Genomic DNA, 20,097 nt, shown 5'->3' on the forward strand with positions numbered 1-20,097 from the left:
AATGAATAAAAACAAGTTAGGGATAAACAACATAAGACCCGATAAAAAAGAAGGTGACATGTTGGAGAAAACTGTTGAAATAACAGTCTCCACTCATGCTTATTTACACACCAAGTAAATTATTTTCTTCGCAGATTTTGGTTCTTGGCCGTGTGCATTAAGGAGAAATCACTTTGGTGAATGGAAGGATTGCAATGGATACACTTTGAAACTAAGCAAGTTGATGCCATATGAGAGCTTTGGAAAAGGTTATTAACAAAAATTAAAAAATTGCTGATAAATATGCATGTGAAAGATCCACCACCTTTTGTAAACAGTCATCCTGGTTTCCTCTTGTTGCATGGCATGATTGCAAATATAAAAGCTTATTCATGAATTGACAATGGTTTGGCTTGACAAGTTGTATTATTGATGCAGTTAACATTAATGCAATGTATGAAAACACAGATGAAGCACCTCAATTGTTTACTAACTGCCATAAAGAGATGTTATCTCAAGGAATGAAGTGAAATGATTGCATGATATGCAGAAAACAGTTTTGGTAAGGAGTCGTTAAAAACTTTCAAGCAAATTCTTGTGGGTGTAAAGCCTCATTCTTCTGCGTTTACCAGTTTATACCAGTACTATGCATCAGAAAGCTACCGTCTTATGATTGTAGCATGAGCACCAAGTGGTTGAAAGGGTTTCAAAGAATTGCAAATGAATGCAAGAGTGTGGTTGCAGATATACATAAAATGAACTGTCTTGAAGACAAACAAAGTCTTTAAAAACTATCGAGTAAATATAACCGATATTTGTAAAGCTACATCTGTGCAAAGTATGGAATCATTGACAACATGCTTGAGTTATTTTGCCTCAAAGACGTCATCTCAATGAATTCACTGTTATCATGCATGTGGAACAAGAAACACAGAAGAGGTGGTTTTGGACATTTGCAGAGAGATAAGTAAAGAAGAAATTTGTTGAATTTGCCGTTTGCAACTGTGTGCATATAATTGCATATGAAATGTGGAAGCATACTTAATCATTGACAACATGCCTGAGCTGTCTTACAGAAGTGACAGGAACAGATGTGATCTCATGAAGTCACAATTTTTCTCTATTAAATATTTTTTTCCTATAAATATGTATCGTAAGACATGGTTTTTTTGAAAATAGAGCCTTCATGCAAGCATAAGCATAAGCATTTTTTTTCTTCATAGGATTCTGTTTGACTTTTTGAAAATAGAGCCTTGATGGAGGTATAAGCACATATCAGAAAAAAATAAAAACTGATTTTTCACCTGATAGCATACATAATGTGAAAGCTTAACGAGTGCACAGTAGAAGGTTTTGCAATCACGGGAAAGAGGATATTATGTTTTTGAAAGGACAATATGGAAAACAACTTTCCTATGAGATAGGATGAAAATTTGATTTCTCTGAAAAGTTTTAAAATTTTCATTCAAAGACATATCAGTCTCTGGAGATGCAGTGATGGCAATATTTGCAGTGTAAAAATTAAAATTTTGTTGAACAAAGACTTTGTTGGATAACTGGATGGGTTTATTAGTAGTTTTAAGTACCAAGTTCTTGACAGCTTACTCAAATATAAATTAATTTCAGCAGTGTGTGCCACAACAACTTTCTAGTCAACTTTTAATGTTAGAAGCCAACATCAGGAAGAACAACTACTAGAGATTTGATTATGCCCCTATCATAGAAAGCTCTCCACCCAAAAACCCTGATATGAAACTTGGCCATATTGAACTTCAATGTTTTTGGAAGTCAGTTACAGATGAGAATCCTTGAACTGAGGACTTTAAAAAGTGGGTTAGCTCATGCAGCCAGGCTTCCAGCAGCAGTTCAATGCCCCAAATTGGTGTTGGAGTGTGTAAAGGGTAATAATCCAGAAACCAGAGAAATCATAATAGCTGATGGTCAGTTAATGGCTAAATTTAATGGGATTTCCATGGGAATCGTCCTCAGGCTACCATGCAGAGAACAATGCGCCAACATTGACAAACGGAAAACCCTCTAATCCTTCAGTTAAAATAGAAGCAAGTGTTTGGATAACCTGGCAAAAACTTGGCTACAAACACCTAAGGGTGGAAACATTCAGCTTCCTAAGACACTTCACTGTTCTTTCTTTATTGGTGATGTTTAATGGGATTTCCATGGGAATTATCCACCAGCTACCATACAGAGAATAAGGCACCAACATTGACAAATCGAAAACTCTTCAGCACTTAAGATATGGATGTATCTTTTTCATCGTTGTCATATCAGTAGGAAAGCAATTCATTGATTAGGGCAGCCTTATTAGTGATTGTTTGCATGAGCAGCTGATTTATTTTGGCACAAACCACCGCTTCCACATCTCCTTTCATCTTGTGTATGAACTCAAATGTATGATTTTTACTCACAGGTGGAATTAGAGCAGAAACATCGTAAAAGTGTAAATGCTGCATTTATGATGCATGCATTAAGACAACTTTAGGGGATTGCTAACTCATGCCCAACCGCAGGAACCGGCAGGGGGGGGGGGTGTGGGGTACAATTGTGTAATAATCTTGACTTAGTATGATCAATACGTTAAACCTTGGCTAGGGGTATTTTGTCAAACAGTTGGCAGGTAACCTTGGCATTAAACTCTGATGCTGCTGTGAATAGTCCAACTCCAGAATATATATAACAATATGACTACGGAATTTGCATACAGTGTGACAACCTCAGAAAATAACAGTATTGTATGTATATTACTTATGTTCCCCGGGGACACGTACCCGGCCTAAAACCCGGTGTTTCAGGGATGGGAACGGCGGGACGGGTATGGGATGTCCCCCAGCCATCTCCAAAAAGTGAAAAAATGTAGGGGATGTCTTGGAAACTTGGGGATGGCTGAGGGGAAGGCCAGAAGTACTCGGTATTTTAAAGCCTCCAACTTGTTCGGCCAAGTTGTCCCCACCCCTCCAAATGCCCTAAAAGGCAGTAGAGGCAGAATAGGAGCAGCAAGCTGCATCATTTTTCTATGTTTTTTTTTTAATGTTGAACATGAACATGATTATGATACATTGATACTTATGACTTTATGGCAGCCCTCTACCCTTTGGGCCTATAGCTTTGGACATATTTTGATTTTGATTTTCAGATTTATCATATTTATCATTATGACATTATGATATTGACAATTGTTAATGTTCATTGTTCAGTGTTCACTGATATTGATATGCATTTTGACAATTGGGTACTAAAATTGGATATTATTTCCTAGATGGCATTCAAATGTTGTATTTTATGGTTGTATAATGTTTAAATGACATGCTCATATGAATGACATGTATATTTGCAAATTTCAATATATATTTTAAAATTTCCCTATATATATATAGCCGTCCCCGTTTGCCGTCCCCCCCGTTCCCAAAATTGCCAAAAAAAATTGCCGTCCCAGAAACCCGTCCTGCCGTCCCCTGCTGTCCTCGTACCGGAAACTTGGGAGAACATAGTATGTTACTCTTCAAGTACAGCAGATCCCATACAACATTTTGTCTAACTTGGATTATAGAGAAATAATTACTGAATGAGTTCACACATATTTATTCATGTTTAAAGCACCAACACATGGTATTACAAACATAGACAAGGAAATAATGGAATCTGTATACTGCAGCTGCTAATAAACTGGATTGCTCAGCTACGGCATACTCTTCAAGTTCACTGTTCTGGAGCTGCCAATGCCCACTCACTGCCCGTATTGGTTACTGGAATCTGTCTTGGTGTGAAGGTATTGGTTACTGGAATCTGTCTTGGTGTGAAGGCCTTGACCTGTGGTCTCCCTTCTCGTTTACATCGCCTTACTTATGTCGGCTAAGTACCAATCCTTGCATATGAATGAATGAGCCATGCACAGATCCTCTATCAATCCTTTGGGGCAGCGTTTGGAGCCCTAATTGCTGTTGTATCAGACTGCTGGAGCTACCTGTACTCCACTTCCCAATCAGACAAGTATCGTACTGCTGGGGCAGCGTTCGGATGCTCTAATCGCTGTTGTATCAGACTGCTGTGGCAGTGTTCGGAGCTCTAATCGCTGTTGCATCAGACTGCCAAAGTAATATGAATATCCCCTTCCAGTAACCTAGCCTCCACCTTGTTATACGGCAGAATGTACGTGCAAGGAGTGAATGTAGGGTCATGTCTGCTACCTTGTATTCTTCCTTCTGCCCCTCAGGTGATTCCTGGTCCTATGACTCCCCTTACTGATGAACAACCACTAATCCAATAGGCTTCATGGCTAGCATAAGAAATCTGGTTCCGAAGCCATTGCACTATACTATCTACCGATTTTCTGAACTTGATGTAGATCTCACAAGGAATACTCGGGCTACGTCCAGATTCCCAAACTTCTTAAGGGGTTTCGTTCTTAAGATAACCAGTCACATTTAAGCAACCATTTGTATTTGATCAATATCATATTATTCATGGTGTCAATCCCAATGTAGCTCCACTCTTTTATAACCTCGATATGAGGGAAGATGCAAACAACTTGGCAATGTGGGATAAAAGCCAATTTCAGTCTTTTAGTCACTTAAGTTACTTTTGTCATAAAGTGACTTTAAATCATAAAGTAACTTTATATTTGCACTTTATAATATTAGAGTGATTTTATTATTATAAGTTACTTTATAACTTTATAATAATTTTAAAATATTTAAATAAATCACTTAAGTCACCTGAACTTTAATATCTCTTGAAATACTTGTCTGATTGCCATGCCGTTTGAAATAGGAATCTCTCCTCATAATTCCCCATGTGACCAAATACACTTTCTAAAATTATAAAGGGTCCCTCTCTAATACTTCTGACTTATTATACATATTAAGTATGGCAAATGAAGTCCAAATGATATCCAACGAAGGCCAAATCCATAAATCCCTGAATGTTGGAGATGAATCAATCCTCAGAAGACCCTCTAACTATCATAATAATCCTGACTTAGTATGATCAATACGTTAAACCTTGGCTATGGGTATTTTGTCAAACAGTTGGCAGGTAACCTTGGCATTAAACTCTGATGCTGCTGTGAATAGTTCAACTCCAGAATATATATAACAATATGACTACGGAATTTGCATACAGTGTGACAACCTCAGAAAATAACAGTATTGTATGTATATTACTCTTCTAGTACAGCAGATCCCATACAACATTTTGTCTAACTTGGATTATAGAGAAATAATTACTGAATGAGTTCACACATATTTATTCATGTTTAAAACACCAACACATGGTATTACAAACATAGACAAGGAAATAATGGAACCTGTATACTGTAGCTGCTAATAAACTGGACTGCTCACCTACGGCATACTCTTCAAGGTCACTGTTCTGGAGCTGCCAATGCCCACTCACTCTGCTGCCCGTATTGGTTATTGGAATCTGTCTTGGTGTGAAGGCCTTGATCCGTGGTCTCCCTTCTCTTTTACGTCACCTTAGTTATGTCGGCTAAGTACCAATCCCTGCATATGAATGAATGAGCCATGCACAGATCCTCTATTAATCCTTTGGGGCAGCGTTCGGAGCTCTAATCGCTGTTGTATCAGACTGCTGGAGCTACCTGTAATCCACTTCCCAATCAGACAAGTATCGTACTGCTGGGGCAGCATTTGGATGCTCTAATTGCTGTTGTATCAGACTGCTGTGGCAGTTTTCAGAGCTCTAATTGCTGTTGCATCAGACTGCCGAAGTAATATGAATATCCCCTTCCAGTAACCTAGCCTCCACTTTGTTATACGGCAGAATGTACGTGCAAGGAGTGAATGTAGGGTCACGTCTGTTACCTTGTATTCTTCCCTCTGCCCCTCAGGTGATTCCTGGTCCTATGACTCCCCTTAGTACCTTACTAATGAACAACCACTTATCCAATAGGCTTCATGGCTAGCATAAGAAATCTGGTTCAGAAGCCATTGCACTATACTATCTACCGATTTTCTGAACTTGATGTAGATCTCACAAGGAATACTGGGGCTACGTTCAGCTTTCCGAACTTCTTAAGAGGTTTCGTCCTTAAGATAACCAGTCACATTTAAGCAACCATTTGTATTTGATCAATATCATATTATTCATGGTGTCAATCCCAATGTAGCTCCACTCTTTTATAACCTCGATATGAGGGAAGATGCAAACAACTTGGCAATGTGGGATAAAAGCCAATTTCAGTCTTTTAGTCACTTAAGTTACTTTTGTCATAAAGTGACTTTAAACCATAAAGTAACTTTATATTTGCACTTTATAATATTAGAGTGACTTTATTATTATAAGTTACTTTATAACTTTATCATAATATTTAAATATTTAAATAAATCACTTAAGTCACTTGAACTTTAATATCTCTTGAAATACTTGTCTGATTGCCATGCTGTCTGAAATAGGAATCTCTCCTCATAATTCCCCATGTGACCAAATACACTTTCTAAAATTAGAAAGGGTCCCTCTCTAATATGTCGGACTTAATGTACATAGCAAGTATGGCAAACGGAGTCCAAATGATATCCAACGAAGGCCAAATCCATTTTTCCTTGAATGTTGGAGATGAATCAATCGTCAGAAGACCCTCTAACCATCCTCATTAGCCTACGAAGATCCAATATTAGGCTAATCCTTGAAATGATGTTGGCAACAAATGGGGTCATTAGAAATTGCTTGAGACTAATTGATGAAGTCTCAGGGGATTTTTGCTACTTACTAGAGTGATCAAAGGTGAATTTGGGATGGAGTAAAATTCTGCCAAGGTGATAATAAAGCTTTCATTTAGCTTAATAGCATCAAATGCCCTTCACCTATCATTATGAAATCTTCACATGAAGGCGCACAGGGAACCTCAATAATCGAGTTTTGTATTTTGCGCACAAGGACCCTCAATACTCGAGTTTTATATTTTATATTCGATTGACAATTATTAAGTGGTATAACTACCTTTTACAGCGTGTCTGCCACAGTGTTTCCACTTCATGGCATGTGGGACACTGTAAAATCTTTTAATGTAGGTAAGTGATTTTTTATGATTCTTATTACTTAATTCAATTTCCAAGCTAAAGCTTAATCTTTAATTATGGTATTAACGACAACAGTCATTAAATAATCTCCTTGCAGATATAATTTTGAAATTGATATTTTTTGGCCATTTTGACAGCCAATAGTGGAGCTTTCCTTCTGCCTCATTGTTCAACCCTTCAATCAAGTTCTTGGCTCCCATTGCTACTATACTTACAGTCCAATCTTGTGATAGGTATCCAGCCCCTGATGGACTTGGGTTGTGCTTTGATGCTCCATTGAAGTTTACTTTGATCCATCCTCCTTCCTGTCTGATCTAATAAACAAACTTCGTTTTCCTTTAGATCTAGACTGGCCCAGATATTGGCCCATTAACAGGCCAGTGCTCAATATGGATATTGTTGCATACAACATTAATTAAAGAGTTACACATGCACATCATATGTATTTTTTTTGTAAAATAATTTTTAAAAAAAATTTGATATTTGAATTTCATAATCCTAATCTAGAAATGGCTCTGACCTCTGATATGGGTTCATGCTCAGATACATTCCAACATAGTATGCAGTATGCACAGTCCATATTGGCCGATTGATATTTGATACACATGAATTTAGATTCAGCATTCCACAATTGCTATATAACATGTCTATCTTGAAGATGAATTTCTATATGGTCCAAAAGATAATTATGGCATGACACAGAATCCTTTTAGAGTGGTTATGACATTCTTGTAATGGGTAGACAAGGGCGTGAGTTCGTTATAGAGGAAATATTTGTTTGAGCAGATGATGGGCATGCCTTCATAGGTGAAGATCATTGAAACATTTGGTTTTTAAGAATTCAATCCTATTTGTTTAACTTTAACATCCAGGTAAGACTAAAACTATGATGCCAATAAACTGTAGAAACCCAGAGTAAATAGTAAACAAAGAGTCAAAAGGGGGGGCTATCATACTTCTCTATTGCAAAGGTCTATTATTTTCAGGTTGTATTGTGGTGCTTGTACTTATTTTTTTCTTAAATGACATTATAATTTGTTCAGTTTTGTAGTGATTTTTAGCACTTAATGAAATTGTAAATTATTGAAGGATATCATTCTTCATTGCAATTGATATTCATTAAATTGCTGTTCTGTTCATGATGTTTTTGGTTTCAAATGCTAAAATTATATGGTCTTTAATTTACCAGGTTGAAGGTCTGGTCCTTGATCATGGAGCTCGTCATCCAGACATGAAGAAGCGTGTTGAGAATTGTTATATATTAACTTGCAATGTATCTTTGGAATATGAAAAGAGGTAGGTCAAATTGAAGCTTTGCAGATGAGATACTATATGAATTGTGAACTTGGTTTTTGGGACTATTATTAATTGATAAATATAACTTGAGCACTAGATAAAAAGAATTGTGAAAACATTATTTTTTACTTCTGTTTTAATGTCATTTTGATCCTTAATGTATTGTCAAATCAGAATTCATGTGAGGGATGGGATATGTTTTTCGTTCTATTTTAATCTCACCATCTTATGATTATCCATAATGGATCGTTAAACTAAAATATCAGATTTTGTCCAGTAAATCATTTAGTATAACAAAAGACAGTCAGAAATTTCCCTGGGTTTTCAAGTGTCAGAATGAATCTGTGCTCACTAAAATGACTCAGATCAGGGTGCAACTGTGCAAATTATCCCTGACTCTGAAAAAGAGGATTCTTACAGAAGGAAAAAAAAAGAAAGAAATCATATCAATGTCTATGGATGACATAAAGACGTAAAGTTGGTCAATGCAACTGCAGTTTACAGCTTTTAACAATAGAAAGTTCTAGGACAAGGGAACTTTAGAACCGAAATACTAAAACTGCATAAAACAAAATAAAGCACTGTGCCACTGACCAATAGCAAAGTGTTATTGATTAGGGGAACCAAACTACTAAAACTGCATAAAACAAAATAAAGCACTATGCCACTGACCAATAGCAAAGTTATTGGTTAGGGTTCGGGTTTGGTAAATTTTTGAGGTTAGGTTCTGTTGATGTTTGATAGTTTCAGTCTGATAAACTTATATATAATTATATGTGAGATATAATATATATGTATATATTTGAGATTTATGATTTTTATAATATGAGAGAAACTTTTATATATATATATATATATGAGAGATAAGAGACTAAATTTATTATATTAATTATATGATCCTTATGCAGAAAAAATGAAACTTATATTCTTATCCCATAGAGAAATCGGGACTGAACACTAGATGTGTAGTGAGTTGTTTGTGATGGGTGTTCACAAGAGATTTGACAAGAGAAAAGTTGTTTTGCCTTACTTCTATATGGTTCATTCCTCTCGCAGTGGCAACATCGCCAGAGGACCCTGTCTATTTTCTAAGTAAGCAAGGTCTCTGCTCTTCCTCGGATCGAATTGAATCAGTCGCATTGAGATGGTTGGGCTGATGCTTTTCATAATGGAAAATATTATATTTCCTTTGTGGGGAAAGCATACGAATCTACAATCCTCACGATCCTCACATAAGAGTATGGAAGCAAGTAGATGGAAGAACGCAAACACATTCTACCATAGTAAAGGCAGACTCACAGAACGACTTTGTCAATAGTCAACTGTTACCGGCCAATGTGGAAATAATTCTATGTACTATCTTCCACCCAAACCGTGCACTAATACAGAAGTAAATGCATTGAAAAGTGGAGTAGACTGGATGAAGTACATTGTCATATACAATAAAAGCCTGAGAGATTAAGTCACAAGACATACTCCTTATATAAACGACAAGATATTGATGACAGCGCATAGTAGCGGGGTCAACACAAGCCTTAAGAGGAGTTCCATTTATTGGCTCTACTAAATTAAGAGATGCGATAAGACCGAATGCAAAGGACATAGACCATAAAAGGGCCATTGGTGGACAAGACTGAAATCAGGGAGCGACATAATGTAAAAACCCTGACTTGGCTCCAATTTGAATAATTCCAATATTACCAATTCCATATATCAACTAGTTAGTTTGGCATTTTATCAAACACTTGACAGTCATACTTTGATAGCTCAATGTGTAGTTTCTCGTGTCTTGCAAATTCTAGATTTTCAGTACATAAGATTTCAAACAAATATATATATGGAAGTAAATACAAAAATAACACCAAGAAACAACCCATAGATGAAAGTATTCAATCTTCCATTCAGTTATTTCAAAAAACTTTTCACAGTCAACTTTACTGAATATTGCAATTACAAATAAGTATTTTGGCATAAGAACCCGATGGAAATGATGTATTCTTCTCCCAAAATGCACAGGCAAGTCTGGTCACAATGCTGGACCTTCTTCACATGATGAATTGCCAAACACAGGCCACTCTTACTTGCAGACTCTTCTACAGAATAAAACACAAGGCAGCTGGCAGTCATAAACAATCCATAAATCACAAATGCAGGGTTCCCAAAGCATCTCCCGTGACATCTAAACCATCCACAGGCCTTAGATATCCAACTGCAGGCCCTGAAATGTCTTAAAACTGCCCAGATCAAATCGCAGGCCTCAAATGCTTGATGATGGCCTTAATTGTAAAATGCAGACCCAAATAGATGAATTGCTGCTCCTTTACGTTGCATACAGGGATATTAACATGCAACGACACCCTTCAAGAATGATTAGCAGCTCCAAATAATCCTCCAATGCTGCCACAGATAGGTATTGGCAGCCCAAAACATGCATAGTGGTATTACAATAAAAATCGCAGGTCTTCAGGAACAAAGGCAATCACAAAATCCACATGAACCAGAATATAATAGAATCACCATATCTCAGCAGTGACTCAATAACCACCTCTCACCTTCAATTCTCCTTAGATACAGAAGAAACAGCAGGAGAATGTTGACCAATTGTATATGTCAGCACAATTGTCAATAACTTCTCAGCCGAGACCCGTTTACTTCAGCAAGGTCACACAATTCAGAACTCAGGAAAAAGCCACAAAGGCACAAAGAGCAAATATGTCCTTGTCCTCTCTCCCCTCCTCCTCTCCTTAGGTGGTTCGTGCCCCTCCCTTTCCTCTAGGGTGGCAACAATGTTAGTGTCTTTGTGATCCTTCCTCTCTTCTCCTTGTTCTTTCTTGTCTTGTCTTGGGCGGTGTGGGTAGGTGCTCTTGTGCTCCTTCGGCTCTTGGGTCCTCTTAGTTAGGTGTGTCGCGCCCTCCACCTCACTTTTGTCCTAGGTACTTTTGTTAGTGTTCTTCCTCTCCGTTTGTTTCCATCCTATTTTTGTTTCCTTTATATTTTTATTGTTCTCTTATGTACATACATACAAACACACACACACACATATATACACATATATACATACGTTTATAAATATACACATATATACATTCGTCACACACACACACACATATATACATATATAGGTATATATATACATATATACATATGTGCATATGTTTACACACATACTGATTTTTTGTTGATATTTATACATATATATGTAAGTACAGATGTATAATGTATATATAGATAGGTTCTTATATTTATTCTTATTGATCTTTGTGCAATGTATGGGTGCATATATATATTTATATGTATATGTATATGTATATGTATATCATATATACATACACACATACACACACACACACACACATATGTAATATACATACATATACATATATACATATATGTATATATATACATGTGTATATGTTAACACACTGATTTTTTTGTTGATATTTATACATATATTTGTAAGTACAGATGTACAACTTATATATAGAGAGGTTCTTATATTTATGCTTATTGATCTTTGTGTAATGTATGGGCACATATATGTGTGTGTGTGTGTGATATATATATATATATATATATATACACACAGAGACATATATACACATATATATGTAATAGATATGTGTATATATATGTATATACATACATACATACATATATACCTACCTTCGTAATCTTTATGCTTACTACACCTAGATTTAGATTGGTTATTTTTTACCCTAACTATTAACCTTTATTACTTATACTTGTGAGGTGCCTTCTTGTTTAGTCTTTTACCCCACTTGTTTTATTATTATTTTTCTTTGGGGTGTGTGCAATCCCTCTTCTCTTGGTCCCTTTTTTGGGTGAGTCCATGCTAAAATCTGCAACTTACATTGTTTTACATCTCTTGCTCTCTCATCCTGATGATGGATCACGTAGTGTGATTCGAAACGTTGATGGCAAAAATCTTAACACAAATCTAATCCAGAAACTAAGCACCATAGCAAATATATATTTAAGCTCGTCTTTCCCAATGAAATGAGCTCTCATTTATAAGCATTCGTTGGCAAAAGTTTACATTAAACTCCACTTTAGAAATCGTGGAAGTTTCCCAAAAGAACTCAACACTAGAAACTTTCCAACTTGCTTTTTAGAAATATCTCTTAAAGTCATCATTATAATAATGCAACTCAATGAATAATAAATAAATGAGAGTTTATGCAATTATTAACCTACTTAATTGCAAGTGACGATCAACTGCCAAGCCACCAATTGTAGTACCAAAAGTAACAACTACTAAAAATAGACTTACTAAAAATAGTAAATCCATAACTGAGACCCCCAGAATGCCTTGTCAGCTCACGAGGGTTGCTATGATGAGCTAACTCTATCAACCACATAGATTGGCCAAAAATGGGGACATTACACATAAGCAAATATAAAAGAGACAAGCAACGAACTCCCTCGTTTTCCATGACAAGGTTCTCAACATGTGGTAAGTGCATAGAAAGTAGTGCCTCCAATGTGGCCATCCACAATGTAAAACGATAAGAGATCATCGAGTCAAGGAGGATGAAAACTACTCCAATAAAAGGAGCAATGGTGTACTCAAAGAAAGATGAGGCACTTATATGTGGAGGGCGTAAAAGTTCAAGATGGCCCTACAAAGACTTACACATCAATTGCATTAAATATTGAATGTGCTAGAGATATCGGTGGGATGGTATTGCCATCGTCTATCTCATTGTTGCCGCTGAGTACTGTATCTAGGTGAACATTCTATTTAATGAGAATCTATCCATTGCGAATACACCTTTTTTGAAGTAAAACTATTTCTTTGCAATGGGCAGGAATATATAAGAGTAGGAAGCTTGAAATTAAGAATTGGTGACAATTTCATCCTTTTGAATTTATGAAAATATTTAGAGCATCAAACACTCTAATTCTAGTTGATGTTTTGAAACTTCAAGAACGTGAAGAAGTCAAACTATAGAGAGAAATTACTTCTAACGCTGAGTCATATGAGAGACCTTTTTTGGTGGTGACGACCATTAAGAGAGCATCGGGTCCCATAAGAGTATGTAAGGTAATGTTGAGGCAATGTATTTCCTTTACATTATTATTGTTATATCTCTATTTTATATTATGATAATATGCGTCATTATTAATAAATATTTTGTAGTTATATTATATGAGATAGTATAACTGGAAAAATTATGATGATTATATTATGTATAAGTAGTAGTAATATGTGAAAACATAGATTTAAGACATATACTTAGAAGATTGAATACATATATGCATATATGTTCAAAGTAAACAGTTAAATTAGATCATTAACTATATTACATTGGTATGATCTTATATCATTATTCAGAACTATCCTTCGTATTATGTTAGTCTCTTTTATTTTCTATAATTCATTACGTACAATAAGCACTATGTGCCTTGATCTTTTCCTTTGAGAATGTTATTGCAGGAAGAGGGAGATTGGGATTTGGAGGGAGACTGACAATTCAGTAGGGGAAATCTTGTAAGATAGGGAGCAAATAGAGAATGTGATTTAGTCAAACCTTCAGTGATCACAATCATATTGATTTAGAGGGAGTAAACCATGGTGTGATGGTTTCACTAGTGATCAATAAATTGTAGCAGTTAAGAGGACTATAATTCATGTATATATGTCGTGACTATGTGATTTTAATGGGCCTACACCCTGTGTACATCATGAGGAACTGACGACTTTCAAATGATGTCGCTTGTATTTGCAGAAGTTATTGAAAGGTGACAATCTTACAATAACTTAAATTTTCTATTATGATGGATATCTTTCGATATCTATCTAGTTCATGATAGATTATACTTTGTATGCTTGATGTTTATATGATAAGCATTATGAGAATGCGTGTGCACATACCTTATAAACATTTTTTAGTATATGGTGAATGTTATGCAAATTGATGTTCTAGAGGCCATCACACAAAGTATGCGGTGAATATTATACGACTTGATGTTCGGGAGGCCATTATTCACAATACTTGGTGAACATCTTGCATCTCATTTTGGAGACCATTATTTAAAGAGTATGCGGTGAATATCAAATATTGATATTTTGTAGACCAATACTCAGATGTGATATCATATGTTGATATTCTGTAGACCATTGCCTTACTAAGTACATGGTGAGTATGAAGTGTTGATATTCTGGAGACTATTTCTCAGAGTATTTAGTGAATATCATATATTTTGAAGGCCAATACTCATGATATCAAATGTGATATCAAAATGGTGGATATTTTCTAATCAAAGATATCTAGTTTATCCTCCTTAGCTAAGAGGGAGTGTTGATGTTTGATAGCTTTAGTAGGATAAACTTACATATAATTATATATGAGATATAATTTATATATATATTTGAGATATACTTTTAAAATTATATGAAAATAAATTTATAAAAAAAAAAAAAAAAAAAAATATATATATATATATATATATATATATATATGAGAGATTAAGTTTATTAATTGTATTATTAATGAATAGGCATGTCCCTTCATGGGACATGTCTCTTCACGATTTATCCTCAATATAAATAATATATCACTGTCATTTGGAAAACACATATTGAAGACGGCAGTGCAATTACCTTTACAGAGATCCTCATTAATAGGTTAGTCCATGTAAAAATGTGCAAAAAAAAAAAAAAGAAATATATACATATTTGCAATAGTGAATTAAGTTCAAAACTTACCATCATATTTACAATCAAATGTTATAGCAAAATACACCACCATATTAATCATCAAATATTAGTTAAATTTTAAATTTCAATGTCATGATATATATATATTAAAAATAAAAATAATAATGTCAAGTGTCCACAAGCAGTCATCATTGATCAAATATCATATTGGTCGTCAAAAACATTATTATGTAGTGGTAAATTAGAACCACAAATAGTGCCACTAGCATTGGCATTGGTACTACCACTAGCACATTCATGCTTATTAGTTGGCTTACACTCATCATTGACATCAAGTCCCATGAAGTAGGGCATCCTAGTCAATACTTTCCTGCTTGACAACCTATTTCCTTGTGTCCTCTACTTTGTAGCTACCTTCTTTGTGTGTAAGGAGCCGCAAGTAGGAATCCATGAATACGAACTCCTCTACCTTTGTAGATTGTAGTCTATTGCACTTTTGGGTAGATGAAGAAGCATGTGCGCAAATTCCACTTAGATTCAGATAAATTAGAAAATTATTAATACAAAATTATAAATTCAAAATATAAACAAAACCTGCAACACAATTTGGACTGCAAGAGCCTGTAGGTGCGTGTTTGATTGGCCATGGAAGTTCTGTTGAATATGTTGTCATTTTTGTCAAAGGTTCAAGATTTTATAAATTTCAGAGGATTAGTCAAAGTAATGAAGAATTGGAATGAACTGTCTGTTGTTTTCTTAAGCTGCTTGGTTGTTTGGTTGGTCTACTTGGTTACTTGGTTGTCTGGTTGAGCTACTTGATTGTTTGGTTGATCTACTTGGTTACGTCCTGAGCTGCTTACTTGTTTGTCGTGCTGGTTGGCTTACAGTCATCGTTGAGTGCCACAAAGTAGGGCATCCAAGTCGATACTTTCTTGCTTGATAACCTATTTCCTTTGTAGCTACCTTCTTTATGTGTAAGGAGCTGCAAGTACGAATCCACGAATACCAACTGCTCTACCTTTTTAGATTGGAGTCTATTGCACTTTATTGAGTAGATGAAGAAACATGTGCCCATATTCTACTTAGATTCAGATAAATTAGCAAACTATAAGACAAAATAAGAGTTAAGAGTTGATAAAATTTCAAATTTCAAATTATAAATTGAAAATATAAACAAAACCTGGTAGAAAATTTGGACTGCAAGAAGTTGTAGGTGTGTGTTTGATTGGCCATGGAAGTTCTGTTGAATATGTTGCCCTTGTTGTCAAAGGTTCAAGGTTTTATAAATTTCAAAGGGCTACTTAAAGTAATGGAGATTTGGAATGAACTGTATGGTTGTTTGCTTAAGCAGCTTGGTTGTTTGGTTGATCTACTTGGTTACTTGGTTGAGTTCTAGTTGAGCTACTTGATTGTTTGGTTGATCTACTTGGTTACATGCCTGATCTGCTTACTTCTTGTTGTGCTGGTTGGGTGTTTGCTTAAGCTGCCTGCTTGTATACTTCACTTCCCAACTTGTGCAAAGTTACTGTTTAAAATGTCACTATTGAATTATTCAAGCTGGACGATGATGATTACATGTGACAACTTTTTTAGAACATGACAATCAACTTAAATGTGTTTGGACACTCTCTGAAATTTGTGTTTGTTGCTTTCATATTGGAACAAAATTATTTACTTGTTCCTTAGTGCAACAATGACCTCAATTCTTTATAATGCTTCTTGTTTAGCATTAAAGAAGTCATTTTCATGAGGTAGCGGATATTCAAATAATATTATATTACCTACCTCATAATGGTCATTTAAGTCATTTAGATGTATTTGGTCACTTATTGTATCTTCAACTGTATCTGGTCACTTCAAATATCAAGTTAGTTTAGGTCAAAATTACCAGACTTGGACTCAGCTCGAACTCAGCAAGGCTGACTCGACTTGGCAAAGTGAAGAAAACCCTTGAAATTTAGAGATTTTTAAGGAATTATAACTTGTTTTATGAACTCATTATTGAGTAAAGCTTATTTGAAGCTAATTTGATCACATGCATAAATATTCATTGATACATAACTACAAACGCAAATACATTGTCAACAATTATTACACTAACAAATAACAAACATTATCGAACACGACAATAGGCATGATATGTCAACTATCGTATCTCCCCCAAAAGAAAAGTTGTCTTCTAGACTTGTACACACACCCAAAGGTTGTAGTGTACTTCAAAAATAAAATGGGGGTTAGCGTGCAACACCCCCATAAGGGTGGAGGGGCAGCACCTTGGTCACCAAGGTCAAATTAGCACCTTAAGAACTACATTAGAACTCCATAGTTTCCATCATTTTCTTGAATTTTTAAGATACCAAAAACAGTACCGATAAAGGCCAAAAATGCAATTTCCAAATCTCTTGTTGTTAACTCTCTTCCTTGTTGAACAAATCACAAGATCACAAGGAGTTGCAGCTGATTTAGGAAAGGGTGGTCTTCATGTAGTGGTACCATGTATGGTTTGATAAAAACAACTTAAAACATTCATTTTTTCTTTTTCTTTTTGCAAGAAAGAAGATTGCTGCTAGTCAAGTTTCGTCATCAAGATTTGGCGAGTCTTGATTTTCTTCCTTTTCTCCCACTGCTCTCTTTTCAATACAATGAAATGAAATGCTTTTTAAGGCTGCATGAAAGAAGTAGATCAAAAAAGTAAATAAAACTATTAAGTTCTTTTTGCATACTTGGGAAGTATGACGACCGAGTTGTTTTATTGAGACTCAGTGAGTCATAGGAAGACTTGCAACTCGCTATGACTCAGCGAGTCACCTGCACAACACTGCTAAGTCCGCATTTGAGTCCTTGTGACTGGCACGAATGACTCAACCTACAACTCACCTAGGCTCAACAAGTCATGGTGAGTTTGGGAACTTTGGTTTAGATAGTTTAGTATCTTTCCTTTCTAGTTCTCAGTTGATCGTCTTTGTAATTGATAATGTTTATAGCTTTAGTTGGATAAACCTATGAACAATTATATATGACATATAATGTGTTAATTATATATATATATATATATATATATATATATATATATATATATATATATATATATATATATATATATATATATATATATATATATATATATGGTTATTATATTAATTATATAATAAATGAATAGACATGTCCCTTCATAGGCTTATTGTTGATTTTCTAGAATCACTGCAAATGTACTAAGCATTGCCACGATCTTTGGTATGTGTTTTCCAAATGGCAACGACCTTTTATTTATGAGCAAGGGCCAAGAAGAGACATGTCCCATGATGGGATATGTCTATTGGTTAATTTGACAAGTAATATATATATATATATATCACTCTTATTACATTAATTTTTCTCATTTGATAAACTTATATTTAATTATATCTCATATATAATTATATATAGTCATAGTTTTATTCGACAGAAGCTACCAAACGCCAACACTCCCTCTTCGATAGGGAGGATAAACACATGACCATATACTACCTCAATGTAATATAAATATATTGGGAGTAATGGCCTCTAGAATGTCAACTCATTTGACATTCACCACGTACTCTTTGAGCAATGGCCTCCTGAATGTTAAGTTGCACGATATTCGCCAGAGTGTGAGTAATGGCCTTATGAGTGTCAACTCATTTGATATTCACCAAGTACTTTGTGTAATGGCCTCCTAAATATTAACTTGCATAACATTCACCATGTACTCAAAATGTTTATAAGGTATGTGCACGCACAGTCTCATAATGCTTACCATATGAACATCCACCATGAAAAGTATAATCTATCATGATCTTCGTAGACATTGTAAGATATCTATCATAATAGAAAACTAAGTTATTGTAAGGTCGATACCTTTCAATAACTTCTGCAATTACAAAGGACATCATTTGGAAGTCGTCACTTCTTCGTGATGTACACAGGGGGTAGGCCTATTAAAACCATATAGTCACACACATGGACTTTTAGACTTCCTCTCAATATCAATCTTCATAAGTACTCATTCAATATTACCTTTGAAGAGGTTTCAAACTCCCTCTGAGTCTGAAATCAACCTCGCTTTTATTGCAGCAGTATTCTTGGAAGAAAAGATCAAGGAAAATAGCTCTTATAATAATAAAAATCACTTTTAAATAATTATTCTCAATAGTTATATTTTAATTATAAGAACATTAGTAATTTGATGGTATACACTCATAATGAATTAATTCTATTCAAATATAAATAAATGGTTACAAATATCAATAATTGTAATATATCATACCTCTTAACGAAAGTGTGGGGCCATGCTTCTTCCTATCCCCTTAACATCATTTCTCAGTCCGTGTCCATGTCACAGCTTCACTAACTACCTCCATATTGTTTGGTTGTTTCTATGTTAATGTCACTTAATACATGGTGGTCTATGTTATGGTGGAACTGCAAAGTAAGTATTTCATGTTCATATTGATGGTACTCAAGAATTGGCGACCTCCAAAGTCTGAAACATAAGTCTCTCCAATTCTATCACCATGGCGATATGGAATACCATGTCATTGGATCAAGTGCCATGTCGAGTATATCCCTCTCTGTTTTCTTTTTTTTAATATATCTTCACAAACTCCTCTCATCTCTCATTTATGTGGTAAAGTTGGTGGGCCACATTGCTGATCTCAAGTCTCCCCTCACTACCTCTGTATGGGTATACAGCTTGAGTGAAAGTATATACAACTCCTACTGTTACGTTGGATGTCATGGTTGACTGCTGCGAGGTACGATCTATGTTTGCTGGCGATGCCTAGGCTTACATTTTCTCAATCTTCCTACTTTAAATGTGATTGCTAGTTAAGTCATACAAATTCTCACTTTGAAAGTGCTTGACTTTGTTCTTTTTGTCTGTCCTTGTTATATGATTTTCTCCCTGGTTTGAATTGTGTAGCTCCACCATATATATCTCCCAATGTTTGAACATTGAATGGAATTTTTGAGTGTCAGCTGTTAACGTGCAAGTGTCTTGGTATTTTCGCAGACTTCCTTTATGGTTGATCCAATACGTTGTTTGATCGCATGCCACCTTTCTTCATATCT

General features: G+C 35.2%; 1 protein-coding gene across 1 annotated transcript in view; it reads left to right on the top strand.

The window, feature by feature from the left end:
- LOC149532271 (T-complex protein 1 subunit zeta 1) overlaps positions 1 to 20,097 on the top strand; it is a 67,296-nt gene that overhangs the window by 13,356 nt on the left and 33,843 nt on the right. Inside the window, exon 7 of the mRNA XM_089806498.1 lies at positions 8,221 to 8,327. Within this exon, the coding sequence (XP_089662624.1) occupies positions 8,221 to 8,327 (107 nt within the window). The remainder of the gene's footprint in view (positions 1 to 8,220; positions 8,328 to 20,097) is intronic.

The sequence above is a fragment of the Cupressus sempervirens genome, chromosome 10 (genome assembly GCF_028749045.1).
Source record: "Cupressus sempervirens isolate cs-2001-9-10 chromosome 10, ASM2874904v1, whole genome shotgun sequence".
NCBI classification, from domain to species: domain Eukaryota; kingdom Viridiplantae; phylum Streptophyta; class Pinopsida; order Cupressales; family Cupressaceae; genus Cupressus; species Cupressus sempervirens.